Source organism: Triturus cristatus, chromosome 8, assembly GCF_964204655.1.
Source record: "Triturus cristatus chromosome 8, aTriCri1.1, whole genome shotgun sequence".
In the NCBI taxonomy this organism is placed as follows: Eukaryota; Metazoa; Chordata; class Amphibia; order Caudata; family Salamandridae; genus Triturus; species Triturus cristatus.
Window position 1 is genome coordinate 405,804,706 of NC_140591.1, and position 19,623 is coordinate 405,824,328.

The following is a 19,623-nucleotide window of genomic DNA, read 5'->3' on the forward strand; positions in this document are numbered from 1 at the left end:
TTATAACATTGACACAACTGCACTGAAAACAGGATCCTTCTGCTAATTAAAGTTTTTGCCCTACTACAGGATAATAACAGACCTCAACAGCAGATTCTACTGTGCACTACTAACTATTCTGGCAGCTCTAGAGCTTCCCCTCTGGGCCATCCTTCACCTGCAGCAGCGTACCTCCACATCCATGTCTACTGGCATGGTCTCTCAGTCTATCAATCCAGCAATGAAACCTCAATCCACTTAATCCCCATCCACAGGGCCCACTATTTCAATGCACGTTGAATACGTTGTCTGCCATCTTCCCGGCCTTTGCCCATGCTATCTAGGGCGGCTATACTGCTTCTCTCATTGGTGCAGCAAAGGTGCTATGGACCCTAATGTGAGCTTTGAAATACCCCTTGTTGAGCAGTAAAAGACAACAGTATTTGGGGTGCAGCGAGTCCTTGACACTGCTGGCCACTGTGTTTTCTGCCCTAATAATAGCTGTGCCCCTGGGCCCTTTCTCACCCAAAACATGCTCATTTTTAGTTGCCTTCCATTCTGCCGATGTTGATAATCTCCAATCTACCTCTGGATTTTAACTCCCCAAACCCATCCTTATAGTATGGTATACAATGGTCAAATGTTTTTTATGTCTCTCAGTGCATACTGAAGATTGTTGAAGCTGGTACCGAAATGTTTTCCGAAACTGCTGAGTGCCAGCTGAAATGTTATATCAGCCTGCTGACTGTTGACCATATAACATTGCTCGGAGAGAACCTTCATCATTACTTCCCAAATGTTGAAATCTAAAGACTACGATTGGATCAGAAATCCATTTCTTTCAACTGCAACTGGGAACGTTTCACTTACTGAAAAGAATTAGCTGAAATAAAAAATGACACTGAAACATAGAAGCTTGAAAATGCTTGATGACGAAATGCGAGTATCTTTATCTAATCCACCAAATATTGACCAGCTGTGTTCATCCTATCAACCTCATTCATCTCAATGAAATAGTAAGTGCTGTTGTTTTTATTCAATTATTTTTTTAATTCTTGTGCTTTGAGAGACAAAATAGCCATTTGGAAAAGCAAAGTGAAAGAAGGACATTTTGAAATGTTTTCCAAAACTGCTGAGTGCCAGCTGAAATTAGATATCAGCATTCTGATTGTTGACCATTTAACATTGCTGGGAGTGAACCTTTATCATTACTTCCCAAATGTTGAAATCTAAAGACTATGATTGGATCAGAAATCCATTTCTAACTGCAACTGGGAACTTTTCACTTACTGAAGAAAAAGAATTAGCTGAAATAAAGACACAAACGTGGAAGCTTGAAAATGCTTAATGACTAAATGCGAGTGTCTTTATCTAATATTCCACCAAATAGTGACCCGCTGTGTTTATCCTATCAACCTCATTCATCTCAATAAAATAGTGCTGTTTTCATTCAAATTTTTTAATTCTTTCACATATTAACATATTGTTACTCATAAAGGACAACATGTTTCGAAATGTGTTACATTACAAATCGTATATTTTTTTTTAAAAAATCAATGAAAGGTTTTCGTGAGATGTTGTGTCCCCATACATTTTAATAGTTACAATTTCTATGACATATGTATTTGTCTGTATTGCTTATATGCAGTGAATTTAACCTCCGGTTTTCTAGTAAAACTGCATTACCGAGTCGCGAAATGATGCATGTCTAAAAAGTGTCACCAACATGAAAAGTTAGGAAAGCTGTGCTATAGGCAGATGGGACAGGGCAAGTCAGATGATGCCAACAAATGTGATGAGATTCACATTGAAATGATGGCACTGCCCATCTTGTATAATAACCCTCCCAGATAAAGACAGAGCTCTGGAATAACAAGGATCATGGGTTCATTGGTCATCTGCACGCACTTCCACAAGTGACATGCCAGTTTTGCATCTGTAAGAGTGATCAAGTTAGGGCAGAGTTGGTCATATCTCATGCACCACCATATGGTGATTCTGCCTCCGCATTACATGATGAAAAATGAGCAAACCTAAAAAAAAAAACAGAACACTGAGCTGCATGCTTCACATAGGGAACCATTCTGGTTCCCTTTGTGAAACTTTTAACCCCTATGTAACTTAAGAACCAATACTTACCCATTCTACAAAGTGTATATCTGTGAGGAAGAAAAAATTTCAAAATGCCAGCAGCAGTTACTCATAGAATAGAAATATAGTTTCAATCTTTACTGCTCTGTCTAAGTTACATTTAAGATGTGACAACTGCATACATGAGATCTGCAAGTCTCTATAGGCCAGCCACCCATGAATTGATTCAACATTTGCCAGAATAAAAGAAGAAATTGTTCGTAACTATAGACCCGAAAGAAACAGTTATAGATTCCTTACCTTAGAATTACTCCCAGGCGTCAAACTGGATCCGGAAAGTTTTTCGTCAGCAGTACCCCTCCGCGTCCGTCGTCGTGGTCGCCAGAATGACGTAGCGGTAGCTACATAGACGCCGCCTTCGAGTGCTGACGTCAGTTCTTGCTTTTTTAGCCCCAGCAAGCGCAGATCTGGAGAGAGCGGTACCCCCAGTCACTTTTTGACTGACTTTTTTGTGACTTTTGTTGACTTCGTTTTTGAGTCTTCTATCGACTCCTGGTGCACGAGGGATGCCCGGCTTCAAGGCATGCGGTTCCTGTACCGCACCGCATGTGCCTCTACTGCCTGGAGCGCGACCATGACTCTAAGTCGTACTCCGACTGCCGAACCATGGCCCGAAGTCTTTGCGGGAGCGGTCCTGAAAGCTCCTCTAGGCCTGGCAGTCAGCCCCACGTCGCTCAAGATCCCAGTCACGTGGGAGGTCGAGGGACCGATCGCGGAGTCATCACCATCACTGCTTTTCTAAGTCTTCGCACTCGGGGTCAGGTAAGTCAAAACACAAAAAGACGTTGAAGAAGCATTGTCGCTCTTAGACTTCCCCTAGCCCGTTGGCCGACACAACAAAGGGTGCAGGTGGTGCCCCTCCTGCGGCTCTGCGTGCAGAGCCTTCAAGGTCGACTCTAGCCTGACTGGGAGCGACCCCTGCCCAGCTTTGTCAATTTTACAAAGCGATGCATGCCATAATTGGGCAGCCTGACTCTGCCGGCGTGTCTTCGGGCACCGCGGACTTGGCTGGGGGCCGTAGGCCTTCGGCACCGGCACAGCAGGACCCCCTTGGATCCAGGCCTGGATCCGGATCGGCGCCGGTCGACCTCGTTACACCTCTGGCGCCAACTCCACAGGCACCACGTCTGCAGCTGATGCCGGCTGGACCCCCACTCAACTCAACTCCTGGAGATTGGTCTTATAAGTCACTACACTATACCTGTTTCCAGAACTTGTTCTTCCTTCCATAGGATAACATTGCAGAACTCAGAAATTGCACTGTGTCCGCTTTTTAAAGTGAAAAGAATTTATATATTTTTTAAAGTACTTACCTGAACGATTTTTCTATGATGCCTAAACACATATAAAGATACTTGCTTTTTTTAATAAATTGGTGTGAATCCTCCTCTTGAGTTATTTATTGATCATTGTGTGTATCTGCAAATGTCCTGCACTCCTTTGTGTTCAGCCTAAGGCTGCTAGACCACACTACCCCCTAATAAAGCACTTTGGGAGCAACCCCCTGTCCACTCATAAGGGAACCCTTGGACACACTACACGTTCTATCAGATTCTTGATATATCACATAAAGAGCCCCCTTCCTACAAGCCCAAACACAGATAAAAGGACCTTTGCTGTTTTCTTTGAATGTGTCCACTCTGGGAGCTGGCAAAGGATTTGGGCACAACCCCTTTTTGGAGTGCATGGAGATCAGGAGGGATGGGCAGCTCCTACATACAGTGACATCAGGGAAAAAACTGTCAGGAAGTGCTTAATTTTGAGTCCCCAGAGTGCTTTACAATAAGGGATATTAGAATAGGTTTGAAATGCTCACAAAGTAAATATTCGGTAAAATATAGAAAGAAAAATGTTGGGACGTGAATGTCCTCCACATGGTAAAGTGACTTTCACTATTGACCTAAGTATCTTGACTGCATGTGAAACTGATATTTTTTCACAAAGAAATTCTGTGTGTGTGATGAGACTTAGGCCCAAAATTAACCATGAAGTCCAGTGCCTGGCTCTGAGGTCAGGAGGGGCACCAAAAGCATATTCTCTAACTGACATGAGACCACCCTCTGTTTAATTTAGAACATGTACTGTTATCCTGGGTGGCAGCAGATTGTTTTTTAAATCCATGCTATTGGATATGCCTTTTTACCCGATTCAAGATGAGTGCACAATGCTAACATGCCCGCTTGTGTACACTTCCCCATACATGTCCTGCCTAGACCCTGCATTGGCAACCCTGCATGTAGGTCTAGTGCATGCGTACACGCATAGAATGTTAGGAGGACTCTGTTTTAGTGTATGAATACTGAAACCAGTGGGATCTATTTTAGATTGCCCCAGGTTTAGCATGGCACCAGATGGATGTTTCCAATAGTTTCCCAAGAAAGTGCTAGTGAATTGCCTGCAATTTTGAAGTGGAGGGTTTGGCCTTAGACACGGAGGTTCCAAACTTCTTAACTGACCTAGGATGGGGGTACTTGGCAGAGTACTCTAAGAGCTGCTGTGATTTAGGACTGGTATAGCTGATCGCCAGTCTCCCAGAGGCGAGAGGATATCACCTCAAGTCAGCTCCTTGTGCTGGAGACTTAGACATAGGAGCCTGCCTTCCTCACTGCCTGTTGAGAGCAGAGAATGATGCATGTTCTGTAGGAGCTGTCTGCCTGAGAAGCTCGGGTGCTGAATCCAGAGAGGAGCCACACAGGACAAGCAGACTGCTGTATGAGTGTGGAGTCGCCCTAAGTGTGCCCCAGGGTCTGTCGGGCTCTCTCTGTGCCCACGATAAGACCATGTGAACCACGACTAAACGGCCTGCCCACTCCGTCAGAGTGCTGCAGTGGAAGACTAGAGTACCCATGCTGATTCTTTTGCTGCCCCGTGAGGACCGTGATCTGTAACCATGGCCTGATGGAAGGAATCCCTTGGGTGTGATTCTCATATCTGTCAGATCAGTGTCTTTAGTGTGTTGTTGCAGCTTTTATCAGCCTGATCTGGAAAGAAGGCTGTGGGACTGCCTAAACGAGCCTCTTCAAGTTGGATTCTTTGCACTCTGCCCTTAAAGACTGCACACCAGTGCTTGGAGATCTTGGGTGCGCATCACCGCAAGACACGCTAACAGAACATTGATTTATAACTTGGCTATTAGATTGTGATGGGATTTTGTTGGGATTATTGCAAGCCGCTTAAGAGAACTGCCTGGTTAAAGCATATGGACTGCCCTACGGGTCACAGAACTTTGGAAGGCTGCTCCATTTCACCACAGTGAAGCCTGCACCTGTGCTTAAATCTAAAGCTTCTTTTTGTCTGTGTAGTAGCCAGCCCATAGCACCTTTGGAATACCTTCTATGTAAGGCTGCATAGTGTTTATATATAGTATTCAATTGTGGTGTGAATAAAGTACTTCGTGTTTCTTAAATGAAAAGTACTGGACTGACAGTCACATTTTATCTTATGTGAGACTATTTAATTTAGGAGTCTCAACCAACCCACACCACTTTATCTTAATGCACCTTGGCCTCCTTGCCACAAGGAGTCCAGTGTGGTAGGGGTGTATTAGTACCAGTTTGCAGCTCCAAAGTAGTACAGGTGCCAGGACACCATAGGCAAAAAGACTTCAATCCCTGCGGTTTTGGCCAGTAGCCTGCCTAACAGGGTCTAATACCCAAACCAGGAAGAAGAAACCAAGGTGACAACAAATAAGATAAAGATTGTTCCCAGCAGTCAAAAAATGATATGTTAAAAAGTAAACTCTTTTACGCTACTACAAACCCTCAAAATGTGCAAGGGAGAGAATAAGCAGCACCAATACTTCACTCACAGACCCTTTAGTGCAGATGGATTCTACAGTTTCGGCAACTTATCGTCAATTAGTCTCACTGATGCAGTGACCGGAACCTAGAAAACATGCTTTGCTGATGACTGCATGAAATGTTACAACCTTCCTAGAGTGGCAGTCTTCAGAGGCTCAAGACTAAAAACTTCATGTGTCCTTTAAATGGTTCTAGTCTAGATTTCCAAGCTCCAGAAGCAGCAAGCTCCTGGCACCATAGGGCAAGGGGCTCCTGCAATCACCCCACATCCTAAGGTTTGAATAGAAAAGGGAAGAGCAGTATGATAAAACAGAGGAGAAAATGTCACCCTTGCTATCTTGTTATCCATTACATATTTTTTACATTGTAAAAATCTTACTTTAATTTTTTTGTATGAAGAGTTTTACTACTTTATCCTGGGTCTCATATATTTTTACTTGGTTTTCATTCTCTTTTAATTGTTCTTGAAAGGTATTCAGTTTAGAGCTTTGTGTGGCTGGTTCCACAAATGGGATTGGTGCTATGCTCCAGCGATAGTGCACCCCCTCCTGCATTTTTGCTGTTTCATGTGGAATGAAAACTACTTCTCTCTTGCGAAGCGATTCCTTACACAGAACCACTAGCCTGATGTTTTTCTTTTTCAAGATTTTTTTCCTTCTCCGTGCTAGCTTGTGCATCTTATGTCTCAATATTTCGGTTTCATACCAGGCTTGAGGTGTGACACCAGCTGTTATGTCTGCTGTATGTCCTAAATGTTGAATAAAAATCTAATTTTAATTTGTTTTATTGCTTTTAGATTTTGGCATTCTTAATATACTAGTTAAACATCGGATGTACGCTTGCGCTGACATTCCAGCGTTCAGAATGAGATCACTCTAAAACTCTAGTGTGCGTGCTGATAAAGGTGGCCTCATCCCACTCGAGCCTTTCACCTTTGTTTGAGCAGAGGAGAAGTTTGTAGGCAGATGGTTTCAAGTGCCTATTCAATTGGAGAACGAGCATGCTGATTCCCAGGATCCACATAGGCTGTGTCCCTCTCTGGAAACGTTGACTCCCCAATGGAGGACGAATAGCTGTCCTCTCCAGATGGAGGTCATTCACTCTGCCAGTTGTTGAAAATGCAACCTACTTCTAATATCGCCCTTTTTTCCCCCCCAGAAGCCATTGCATGGTGGTGTTAAAGCCCATCTGCCTTAATAGATGCTCTGAACCCTAGTCAGCTGTTAAACTGTGGACTTGTGCTTGTCTCTTGTTGCATCACAGCAATGCACTGGGAGGTTGAGAACTTCCTTCCTTCGTCATGTTTCGTGGGAACTCTTCTCCAAGCTAACCTTCTGGGAACACCCATATGTTCTTGCCTAAGTTGACATTCTCCGGATTCTTCCTCCATAGTGGTAGAGTTGCCCTCTGCAGCACAGCCCCACAGTTCTGGGGTCAAAAGGAAAAAGGGCAAACATCAAGAGGCACTTGACACTGATCCTTGCTGAATCCTCCTCTTCAACAGACACAAGAGGCAGTCCAAGTGAGTTACTTCTCCAGTGTCCGACTCCGTACATCATTCTCGCCATCATTTCTCTCATCAGATCATGGATGATAAAGCTATCTTAGGATTTACTCTTCCTTTGTGGAGGGCTGCCCAAAACCCCTGCGATGCTGGCAGCCCACCTCCACTGGACTTTGGTCCTCACAGGACATCCATTTCTGGAATGGTTGGCCCCCATGGAAAACAGGTTGTTCCAAACAGTCTCTGCACCATCCAGCGCATGAGACTGATCCCAACACATGGGATCAATCTTGAATAGGGAAATAGCTTTGCTACCTTCATGTCTTTCCTCTTAGTGGCAGACTGCTTGGATGCCTTGAAAATCAAGCTATGAGTAAGAAAGTTGGCCCTGGCTACTTCATATTGAGGCTTGCTTCGGCCGAGGCTGAACTGGTACAAGTGTCTGCAATGTCGGAAGTGTAACTGGAGTAGTAGTTGCAAGTGACCCTGGTGACATTGCGTACATTGTAAATCTTTCTGCCACTGCCCTCAGATCGGTGCCTGATCCCATTCTAACTAAATGGAAGGGCCATTGCACATTGCCAGTGTTCATGTTGAACTATCCTCTGTTACTTCCTCTAGAGACCTATCTGGATACGGATTTGGGCAACAATAATCAAAGCATAAAACGCATTCATTGTATATGGGGCTATTTTGTGCCCCTAACACAGATCCAGCCTCTAGAAATTGAAGACATTGATACAGTACTCAAATTATTCACTAAAACCTTTGCTCCAGATAGCACCAGGTACTAAAGCAGGCTCAAGAGTTGCTTAGGTAAAAAGCGTGCTTATGAGTCCTAATCTTTAAATTGCTTGGCATCCACTAAATGGCCCCGCATGGGTCACCATATTTGTCTCTGGGAACCCTGTAGCTTAGTCTGTAGTGGCGTTTATGATCTCTTGGAAAGATAAGATTTTGTCCTCCCACTTGGACTGCAAGGCCAAGAATCTAGGGTAAGAAATTCTAGTATATCTGGCGGTTTGCACTGAAACAAGCTAATTTCAGTGAAAAGGATAGCAACAGCCTCCAACTCTCAGATTTCGTTCAGCACACCTCCCTTCTTCCTTCATATATTCAAGAAAAGTATAAATGTGCTCAGAGTCCTGGGGAAAAAGGCTTGCAGAAGAAACATGGATGATGTCCTTAGACTGCGTTGACACTGTTATTTGGGCAAACTTAACTAGTCTTTTTCTGTGCACAGACGAGTTGACATTTTCAGATTCTCACTGACACCCAGGATAAAGTTATACATATGCACTTCGATGGGAAGAATCAATTCAATCTTCCAGCGGGTGAGGTCCTGCAGCAAGTTGCAGCCAGTTCATGGGAAACTATCCAATCTGAAGCTCCCAGGGTTACTTTCCTCTGACCAAGTCCTTCCATTGTTTCAGTGCTATGATTTACTTTTCCCAATGGCCTCTGGCCCATGCTTGTCCTCCCCTTATCAGCCTACAGAAGTAAATGATCACATTAACATGTCTCCAGGGAGCACAAATCTGACCATGCCATCATTGGAGATGCACTGCTTTTGGAGGGTGGTGATGGGCAATTGCCACCATTGGGCTGAAATCACTAACTCCTGGGTTCCTTTTTAGTGATTTGACCTCTGGGCTTTCGAAACTGTTAATCGATGCTGTTTCTACCCCAGTCAGTCACCAAAGTAATGCTGTAGAAAGTAGATATGTTTCTCACACTGGATGGTTCCCAGTTTTCTTGTACAAATGAATGGAGGTGGGCTTCATGTGATACAGGATTTATACCAGCTGCACTAGTTTCTCTCCCTCTTGAAGATAGAAATGCTGATTTTGGTGCAAAAACAACAATTGATGGACAGAATGCAGAACAATGTGATACATTCACCCCAGTACAGAGATCTGGGCCTAAATCCATTGTTTTTTTTGCTCACCATGCCATGCCAGTTTGAACCCAGCCATATGCAAATCAGTCACAGGCTCACTGTGCCACTGGATTCATGCTATCCTGGCTGAGGGGTGAAACCCTGAAACCGGTCCTAGGATGCTTGTTTCCGGTACAGGGAGGACCTGGCTTGGCAGTTCGGGCTGGACTGTTCCCATGAGGCACAGGGTCAAGACTGATTTGCATATAGCCAGGTCTAAACTGGGGTGGCATGGTGATAGGGTATACAGGTGCTTGGGCTATTGTGTAGGTGTGTGGTCCCCATGATGCTTATACAATGAGCCAGGTCTACAGCTTCTTGCGGAACTCAAGAACTAAGGAGGAGGCGCTGATGTATGAAGGGAGTTTGTTCCATGTCTTGGGTACAATTTAGGAGAATGAGCGACCTCCAGTTTTTCTTTTGTGGATACGGTGTGTGTGTGCGCGAGAGAGAGTGAGGCAGTGCGTAGGTGTCTGGTGAAAGTGGTATGCGGAAGATCAGGTATTCTGGTCCTGTGTTGAGTAGGGCTTTGTATTTGTGCGTGAAAAAATTGAATTGGCTGCATTTGTGAATGGGGAGCCACTGAAGCTTCCTAATGTGGGTGCGGCATGGGAGGCAGAGTATGAGTCTTGTGGCGGGGGTCTGTAGTCTGTGTAGGATTTGTTTGGAGATTCCGGTGTAGTGCGTTTCCTGCCTGCTGCTAATGAGCGCTTGCGTGATGGTCCGTCTATTACCAAGGCAACCATTAAAAAAAAATATACATCTTTTATTGATTTTTATGCAATTAAACATACAGTTGCACATGTATCATACAAATCAGAAGAGACGCTTTTACGATCCTGTAGACATAAAGACAGGCATTTCCATCATTTGATCATAGCAGTATATACGGCGATAGCATGTGTACTTGTACAAAATATTATTCTCCTTTGTTAGGCGTACGTTGTTACCTCCATTGACAAACTGTGTTTGCATACCATGAGTGCATATTCCTGCCAATTGTTTCAATTCTTCAAACTCACCCGTTAACTTACAATTACCAAGGCAACCATTTGAAGATCTTTCACAGCATGTGTAGGATGTGGACGCAGGAGACTGAATTAACTTGAGCCATCAGGTTGAGCTTGTTGTCTAGGATGATCCCTGGATTTCTTGCGTTATCTGTGGGTGGGGGGTCTTGGTCCTAGCTCAGACTGCCACCAGATCGAGCCCCATGTGGAAGTCTTCTTGCTGAAGACCAGTATTTCCGCCTTGTCAGAGATTAGTTTTAGGCAGTTGTTTCACATCCATTCTACTATCAATTAATCATGGGTTTGTAAAGCGTAGCTACTCACCCGGGAGGGTCTCAAGGCGCTGGGGGGGGGCAGACCCAGGATGTTGAAGGAGATCTGTCAAAGAACCAGGTTTTGAGGTCCTTCGTGAACTTGGAGTGTTGGCGTTTGTCTGAGGTGGAGCGGGAGGGTGTTCCATGCCTTGGCAGCGAGGAAGGAGAAGGAACGTCCTCCTGTTCGGGACTTATTGACATGAGGCACCGTTGCAAGGGAGAGCTGGGCTGAGAGGAGGGATCTTTGGGGTGCATGAAATGTGAGGCAATGGTTCAAGTATGCAGGTCCGGTGTTGTGGAGGGCTTTGTGGTCATGCAGTTGGTGAAGTTGGTTTTGGTAGTGGTTGTCGTGTCTGTCGGGGAGAGGATGAGTTGGGTGTCTGACGGTGATGTTTTGCGATCGGATGATGTTTGTGAGCTGTCATATGTATGTTGAAAAGGATGAGGCTGAGGGACGATCCCTGTGGGACTTCGCATATCAGTTTCTTCGAGTCTAATGTGAAAGGTGGCAGCCTGCACCTTTTGGGTTCTTTCCGTAAGGAAGGTACTGATGCATTTGAGAGCACATCCTTGCATGCCAATCTTATGGCGCCTTCTTGTGATCTTTCTGAATCCTGATTGTTTTCTAGAAGATGGTGGAGTTGACGTAGGTTGTGAAGTACTTGCTGATGGCCTTCTCAATCACTTTGACTAGATAGGGGAGCAGGGAGATGGGTCGGAAGTTGCTCAGTTGATTCAGATCAGCTATGAGTTTCTTTATTAGAGAATTGATATCGGCAAGTTTACATTCATCTTGAGAAAATGGCGGACATGGTGGAGGGGTTGATGTGAGTCAGGGTGGTGCGGATTGATAATGTTCCCAGGTTGTAGATGTGGAGTCATGGGTATATTTGGACCCCTAAGGTGGATGTTTTATACAGGGGTATGAGAGGCAATATTCAAGGAAATTGTTTACAATGAAAGCATCAATTCGGGAGAAACAAAAAAAAATTCACGTCGTTGTTAAGGTTCCTTTGATTTTTATTCACAATGTGCTCTTGATACAGAACAGCCAACGCATTTTGCCCAAACAAACAAGGGCTTCTTCAGGGCTGCAAGGATCATACAACAAATAAGAGCTGTCAGTATTGTATCTCTGTAGTAAAGTCATTATTAAGACTGGTGCAGCTAACGGGTGACATCCTAATGTGATTAAAAAAAAGTGGAAGATAGTGGGGTGAAGCCTTGTCCAGGAAGGAAGGGAACCCATAAAACGGTGAGGAGAATACTTAATTGCTTTTGTGGAACAAAAGAGTGAACCAAAGAGCCCGAAACCGGTGAGTTGAAAGCTGGAAAAAGGTGGATGGTTTGCATGGTTGGCCCAGTCACGTTTCTCGTGAGGGTTGTCTATTCAGTCAGGTGGCCATCTTGGTTGGTGGTGGGTAGGTTAGCAATGAGTTCTCTGGGGTTGGGTTGATGTGCAAAGTTGCTGTAGATGTTCGTGATTTTCCTGTGGAAGAAATTAGATAGGTTGTTGCAGAGTTGGTGTGAGGCAGCAATATTGTTGACAGTGGCGGAGGGCGAGGTGAAATCCTTGATGATCAAGATCTCCTTGCAGCTGTTGGAGCTTCCTTCGATGTGGTCCACTGGTGCTTTTTTTCTAGTTGTCCTATTTGCTGGTGATAGCATCTGAGTGCAGCCTTGTAGGTAGTTCTGTTGGTTGTGTGGCTGGCTTTGTGTCCTTCCTAGCCATTTACAGTGTCGTTTGGCGTCTCAGAGGTCTTCTGTGTACCAGCTAGCCTGCTTGTTTGAACCAATATGCCTGTTGGGTTTGATGAGTTAGAGGGAGTCTATGCAGTTCTTGATCTAGTTGATGTCCTTGTCAAGGTTGTCTGTGGGGCTAGGTTGATCTGCGCGAAGGGTTTTGAGCCAGTCTGCTGCTGTGATTTTGCCTCCGCTGCGGCTTGGATTTCTGAGCTTGGTAGGAGTGTTGATTTGGAAGTGGGTGATGGAGTTGTCGGTGTGGTGGAGTTGTATATGATGCGGTCGCTTGTGATGAAGATGGGGTCAAGTGCATGTCCTGCGGGGTGTGTTGTTTCTGAGACGAGCTGGGTGAATCCGATCTTGCTCAAGCTTTCAAGGAGTGATGTGGAGCAGGGGTAGTTTTGGTCTTCAACGTAAAGGTTGAGGTCACCAAGGAGAATGTAGGCTCTCAAGTCTATTGTGAGCAGAACGATGTAGTTGGTGATGAGGTTGGTAAATGCGGCTTGTGGTCCCGGTGGTAGGTAGGTGAGGGTTCCGTTCAGGGTGAAGTTTTTGGAGATTTGTATCTTGAAGTGCAGGTGTTACATGAATGGGGTGCCATTCTCTGTGGATGGGCATTTCAAGGATTCCTTGTAGATAATCGCCTTCCTCCTGGCTATGAAGGCGGTCCTGTTGAGCAATCTTGTAGCCCGCTGGCATTCCGGTGGCAATGTCAGGAGCCGATGAAGGGCTAAGCCAGGTCTCTGATGAACCGGATGCCCGGTGTCGCTGCTCAGCAAGTCCCATATTTAGGTTGTGTGTTTGCTGAGATATCGTGTGGTGAGAAGCATGCATGCGAGTGGGTGTTGACATGCGGGTTTGATGTGATGTGTAGGTTGGAGGTGTAGATTTTGTTGGTGCTTATGTAACGTGTGTGCTGGGTGGGGGTGTGTGTGTGTGTGTGTGGCGGGCTGCTGGAGAACTGGCAGTGGGTGTAGATGAAGGCTCCTACTGGTGAGGTGCGGCAGCAGTTAAGGTAACGATTTCCAGGGTCTAGCGACCTAAGAAGTGCTCCGAAGTATTGCTTGGTGGTGATCGGACTATGGTTCCGGGCGATGGGCATGGATCAGGTGCAGACGGGCTTGCCTTTGGTGCGCCCGTCCACTGGACTTCCGTGTTGCAGCTGCTATTAAGTACGTATTGAAATTGGGGGTGGAGGGGGAGTGCAGATCAAACACAAGGAGATGATGGACGGAGCGCTGAAACTTTTCAGACACTGGCCCCCAGTCACAGATCTGGATTGAAACCATCATCGTTCTTTAGCTCACTTCGCCACCCCAGTTCAGACACAGCTATATGTAAATCAGTCTTGACCCTGTACCTAATGGGAACTGTCCAGCCCGAACTGCCAAGCTATGTCTTCCCTGGACCGGAAACCAGCATCCTGGGACCGGTTTCGGGCTAACAGCCCTCATCAGCCAGGCTAGTTTGTATCCAGTGGCAAAGGGAGCAAGGAGCTCATGTCTGGGCATACCCTGCCTTGAGGTCATTTCCTGTGCAGATAGTTAATGAAGTCCTCTTGCTTGGCTTCCTTTAAAGACAGTTTTGGCAGGAAAACCAGTAATGTAATTTCCTGTTCAGGTGAATAATGGGAGATCCAGTAATGTCCCTTGTTCTGATGGGGGATGGGATGTGATGGCGATGGTAAGGTTTCCCTTGATTTGCCTCGGATAGAGCAAGTAAACTAACTTTACATGATATATTAGTTGTTTGTGTGAGTTAATTGAACATAATAGTATAGAAGCAACCATTGCAGCAGGATTAGCAGCTGAAATAAATCATGATTTGTTTAATCTAAATTTCAGAAAAGATTATTTTGAAATTATTATAATCTTTTAAATTCTTGGTAAAAAAATATCGCTCTTCTTTTCTTTTTGTTAGCCCCTGAAAAAAGCTGTAGGAATGATGGGAGCACCAAACCTTATTGCAGACACTGGCGAATATGGACTTAGCTACAGTGTAATTTCATACTTGAAGAAGTTGAGCCAACAGGTAACGTGAAAATACTGATTGCACCGTCTCACTAGGATTGCACGTTCACAACCACCTGTTATGCAGCAGGAGGTTTTCATTATTGCTGCCATATATTGTAGAAAGGAAGTGTTTGGCAATAGGGACTTAGCCTGATGTTGACTTTGCCATTGTACCTGAAAGTAAACTTTTTCTGAGAAATTCAGTCTGTCCTGGTGCCTTCCAATGGCTACGAGTGTGAAACCACTAGTCCTTGAGCTCATACTTATTCATTTTTTTTATATATACTTTTTATTGAACATCAAAAGAGGGTCATGTCATACGAATAATCAGTTTCACATTTCAGGGTACTGTCGTTTACAAGCAGTGGTATTGTGTATCGTGTTATCGTACTTTACAACAATGTAACATATAATTGGTTTCAGATCATCAATTGTTCGTCGAGGGAAGGAACATTAGGGGGTTCGCACACCCCTCCCCGATACACATTCCATTTAGTCCAGATTGCTATCCCTTTCTGGGGGCACCCACGGGCAACGTACACTGTTTTCTCCCTTGCAATGCACCAATCCATATCCTCTTTCCACCCTTTTACTGTCGGCGGTGCTGCCGCCCCCCAGAGTCTAGCTATATTTCGCTTAGCGACCATCTGCCCAAGTGTCACCCAGAGCCTACCTTTTAAATTCAAGTCTGTGGGCTCCCAGATGTTCAAGAGACATCTTTTAACCTCAAGCCGAAGGGTAACCCCCCAGACCGCACTAGAGGACTTTTCTCCAGTAGTTTTGAATCAGCGGACACTCCCAGATTATGTGTAGGAAGGTACCTTCCAGTCTGCACCGCCTCCTACACATCCCATCTTCACTTCTACCCATGAGCACTAGTTGCCGCCCCAAGAGGTAAACCCTGTGTATAATTTTTAGCTGTATCAGCCTCAATTTCGCCAAAATGGTGACTTCTCTAGGGGAGGAGAGCGCTTCTTGCCATTCCTCATTGTCAATTTCCAAACTGTCCCTCCCCCATTTCTCCCCAAGTGCTCGCAAAGGGTCTGGAGTATGGTGAACGAGTTTTTTGTATGTGAGGGATATGCTTCTGTCTGGTAAGTGTCCGTCAAGCAATCTATCCTCAAGAGGGGAGGATTCTGGTAGCGACGTTCCAACTGGAATGTTAGCCTGAATGGAGTGTCGGACTTGCGCGTATCTAAAATATTCCGAGTCAGCCATCTTGTGCGTCTGTCGTAGCGAGGTGAAGGACACCACCCCATTTTGCCCCCAGAGGTCCCTGATATGGGAGATACCTATGAGGTCCCACTTGTCGAACCCTTTAGTCCGCCCTAGTGTTCCCAGCTGTTCAGAGTCCCAGAGTGGAGTCACAAGCGTGAGTCTGTTGGCCCGTCCCAGGTTATGGTTGACCACATGCCATAATTGCACCGTGTGTCTGGTAGGTCCCGTAAGCGGATACTTAGCCGGCCTAGAATAGAGTGCTCTCGTAAAGTCTCCCCCCGGTAGCAGCCATCTGTCCATACAGTAGGCTGGATCGTCCCCGCTTCCGTACATACATTGGTTTATGGCGGATAAGTGCGCTGCCCAATAGTACTTTTTGATGTCAGGAAGGGCAATACCCCCGTCATACCATCCAAGAGTGAACTTCTGGAGTGCTATGCGCGGTTTCCCGTCCCATAATAAATCCCTTTGTAGGGCTTCAACGTCTTTAAAGAAAGCGTGTGGGACTGGGTCAGGGTAGTTCTGGAGGGCGTAAAGAAAGCGGGGCAGTGCAATAATTTTGAAAAGCGCTGCCTGTCCAAGGAGAGACCGGGGTAGTGTTTTCCACGTGTTGGTGTCCCGTCTGAGCCGCTGCAGGGGCGGGATAAGGTTCCACTCATATCGTGTCCTGGCATCTGTGGTGACGAATACGCCAAGGTATTTGAATCCCTCGGCAGCTATCCGGATTGGGCAGTTCCAGGGCAAGGATGGGGCCTTCCCATGGAGGACATATAGCAACGACTTGCTCCAGTTAATTTTAAAGCCAGAGTTTCTCCCAAAGCTGGCAAAGATGTCTAACACCACCCTCAGTGATCGCGAAGGGGAAGCAAGATAAAGAAGGATGTCGTCGGCATATAAGGAGATCCGGTCCTCCCATCCCTCTGTCCATCTAAGTCCCCGGATTGAAGGATCCCTTCGTATCCAGGCTGCGATTGGTTCTAGGGAGAGTGCGAATAAAAGTGGCGAAAGTGGACACCCCTGCCTTGTCCCCCTTCCAAGTGTGAACACGTCCGAGATTTTGTTTTTGACTGCCACTTGGGCCAAGGGTTCCGCATATAGAAGCTGCACCCACCCTATAAAATTAGGGCCGAAGCCCATCTTTTTAAGAACCGCAATGAGGTACGCCCATTCCAAAGTATCAAACGCCATAGTTGCGTCCAATGAGACCACTATTGCGTCGTCCTGGATACTTGAGCAGCGCCCCAGCACTCCATGGAGACGCCGCAGATTAAGGGCCGTATTTCGGTGTGGCATAAAGCCCGATTGGTCTGGATGTACCAGCTTAGATATTACTAGCTGAAGTCTGTTGGCCAGGAGATTGGCGAGTATCTTGGGTTCAGCGTTTAAAAGGGAAATCGGTCTGTACGAGGCGCCGTCGTCTTTTGGCTTTCCTTCCTTGGGAATGGTCACCAGTGTGGCTATACGTTGGTCTCTTGGCAGTTTCCCTATTTTTCTGCTGTCCTCGTACATACTTTTAAGGTAGGGCGACACTTTTTCTGGCTTGAGCTTGTATAATTCAATGGGGAGGCCATTGGGGCCCAGCGCCTTGCCCGTGCGGAGGTCTCTTATCGCTTTGGCTAACTCGTCATTTGTGAGCGCACTCTAAGGCTTCCCGATCGTGTTCAGAGAGGACAGGTAGACGAATATCTGCGAAGAAGTTAGTCTTCTTGAGTGAGTTCCGAGCCCCTCTGGTACACTTTCTCGAAGTGCGCCGCGAACTCTGACTATGTCGTGTGGCTCAGTGAGAACCCCCCCCCCCCCCGTACTGCTTTTTAGTTCCGATACCGCTCTTTGCGCCCTTCTTCTCTTTTTTTTTTTTTTTTTTTTTTTTTTTTTTTTTTTTTTTTTTTATCCAACCATGCGATCATTTTACCCGCCTTGTCACCCTGGTCAGATAGCCGCCCATCTCTCTCTTGCGAGGGCTTTCGCAGCATCAGTCGCCATTGCTTATTATTCGGACGCTTTTATTTGCATTTGGTGAGAAATGGCTGGGCCCGCACCGTGTCCCGCCATTTCCTCAAGACTGAGGAGGTCATGCTCAATCTCAACCAGTTGCTTTTCTTTGTCTTTGCGCACTCCCGCTATGGCTGAAAGGGCGTGCCCCCGTAGAACCGTCATGAACGCTTACCACAGAGTGGTGGGGGGAGTCCACTGTACCTTTGTTGTCTAAAAAGTATTGGTCAATTGCACGCATCAGCGTGGATTTGGTATCGTTATCATTTAGGTATCTGGGATTTATCAGCGCGACACAGCCGACTCTCTTCTCTCCTATAGTAAGGTGGACCCATATGGGGAGTGGTCCAAGACACCCCACGCTAAGTGCTTGATTTCCTCTGTGGTTACGTCATCTTGAAGGGGCGCAAGGATGTAGTCAATCCTTGAGAGGCTATGGTGCGGTCCCAAAAAAACGTGTATTCCTGCAAATTAGGGTGGCGCCGCCTCCAAAGGTCAGTGAGGCCAAACGCCTCAAAGTTGGGAAGCCATTGTAGCCCCGCGCCGATGTCTCGCGGTGGGTGTCTGTCCATCACCCTGGATCTCCCCCAATCACGAGGTGCCCCTCAGGCAGGGAGAGCAGAAGTGCACCAAAATCCTTATAGGATTGTGTTTGGAGACCTGGAGGGATGTAAACCGCCACTAGTGTGAGTGTGCGCACCTCCCCGAGACCGCTACAAAGCATCCCAACGGGTCGGCCCATGTGTGCTGTATACTGAAGCCTGAGAAGGATACCCACCCCTTGGGACCCTGATGTGAAGCCGGCGTGTGCTGCCATTACGTAACCCCATCTATTAAGTGCTTTACATGAGTTACCAATTAGATGTGTCTCCTGGAGCAGTGCGGCATCCGGCAAGTCTCTTAAGTTGTTGTAGCACTATACTCCTTTTTATTTTGTCACCCAACCCATTGACGTTCCAACTCATGAGTTTCAGACTTTTATCCCAGTGCATACCAATTACGACAGTGAAATTCTCTGGACAACCCACAACACCTGCGACACTGCCCCCTTGCTAAAGACTGTAAATTGCATGACCACCATGGAACTCCCCCCGTTCCCCCCCCTCCCACACAACCAACAATAAAACATTTTAAAACCCGCAACCTTTCAATCTCCCCTGTTACACCCACCCCCCCCCCGCTACCCTGCCACGTAGGTTTGAAACTGCCCACATCCCCAACTAGCAGAGTGCCTATCGCCCTAGTAACTAGTCAACTGTGATGTGGGGAAGTGGGCTAGAGCCAACTCCAGCCGCCTGAGGTTCCCCCCCCTTTATTGCACAAAAATGTACCAAGTTGGAGATCCCAGGATAGTGGCTAATCATACGAAGCAATCATGGTATGCCTCCCTGGAATGTACTTTTGCATATTGCATTTGATAGTTTAGGGTCAGGCTCATGTTCAGTTACATTCCCATTGTCGCAAAGAGTTACTTCAACTTCGAAAGAGCCGTCTTTCAGTTCAACCGGGCCCCAATGGCCGCCACCCCACATTTTAGCGATAAGGCAATTTATACATTACGGGTTGACAGCATTGTCCCCCGGCTTCAGTACTGGAACCCATGTTCCATCCGTCTCTCTGCGCCGCTGGCAGACCCGGACTGCTTGACCTTGATCTCCAGGAGCGCATGCTGCGCCTTTGTGTGTCAGACCGTTCCTCCGCCGATCCCGGTCCGCGCATATTGGGCTCCTTTCGGTCTTTCCCAGCCCCAGATGTATTCTTCTGCTCCGCTTTCCCATCCAGCCAGTCCTGTACTTCAAGTGGAGTGGTGAAGAAGAGCGACTTTCCATCTGCGATTATTTTGAGCTTCGCTGGAAAGAACATCATATATTTAAGTCCTTGTTGCCGTAGAACCGCCTTCGCCCCTTCGAAGGATCGTCGTTCCTGCTGGACCTTGAGTGTGAAGTCTGGGAAGAACCGGA

The 19,623-nt window shown here is 46.4% G+C and overlaps 1 protein-coding gene across 1 annotated transcript in view; it reads left to right on the top strand.

Moving 5' to 3' along the window:
* The window catches only part of INTS6 (integrator complex subunit 6), a 487,951-nt gene that overhangs the window by 344,187 nt on the left and 124,141 nt on the right, over positions 1-19,623 (top strand). Inside the window, exon 11 of the mRNA XM_085621797.1 lies at positions 14,361-14,471. Within this exon, the coding sequence (XP_085477923.1) occupies positions 14,361-14,471 (111 nt within the window). The remainder of the gene's footprint in view (positions 1-14,360; positions 14,472-19,623) is intronic.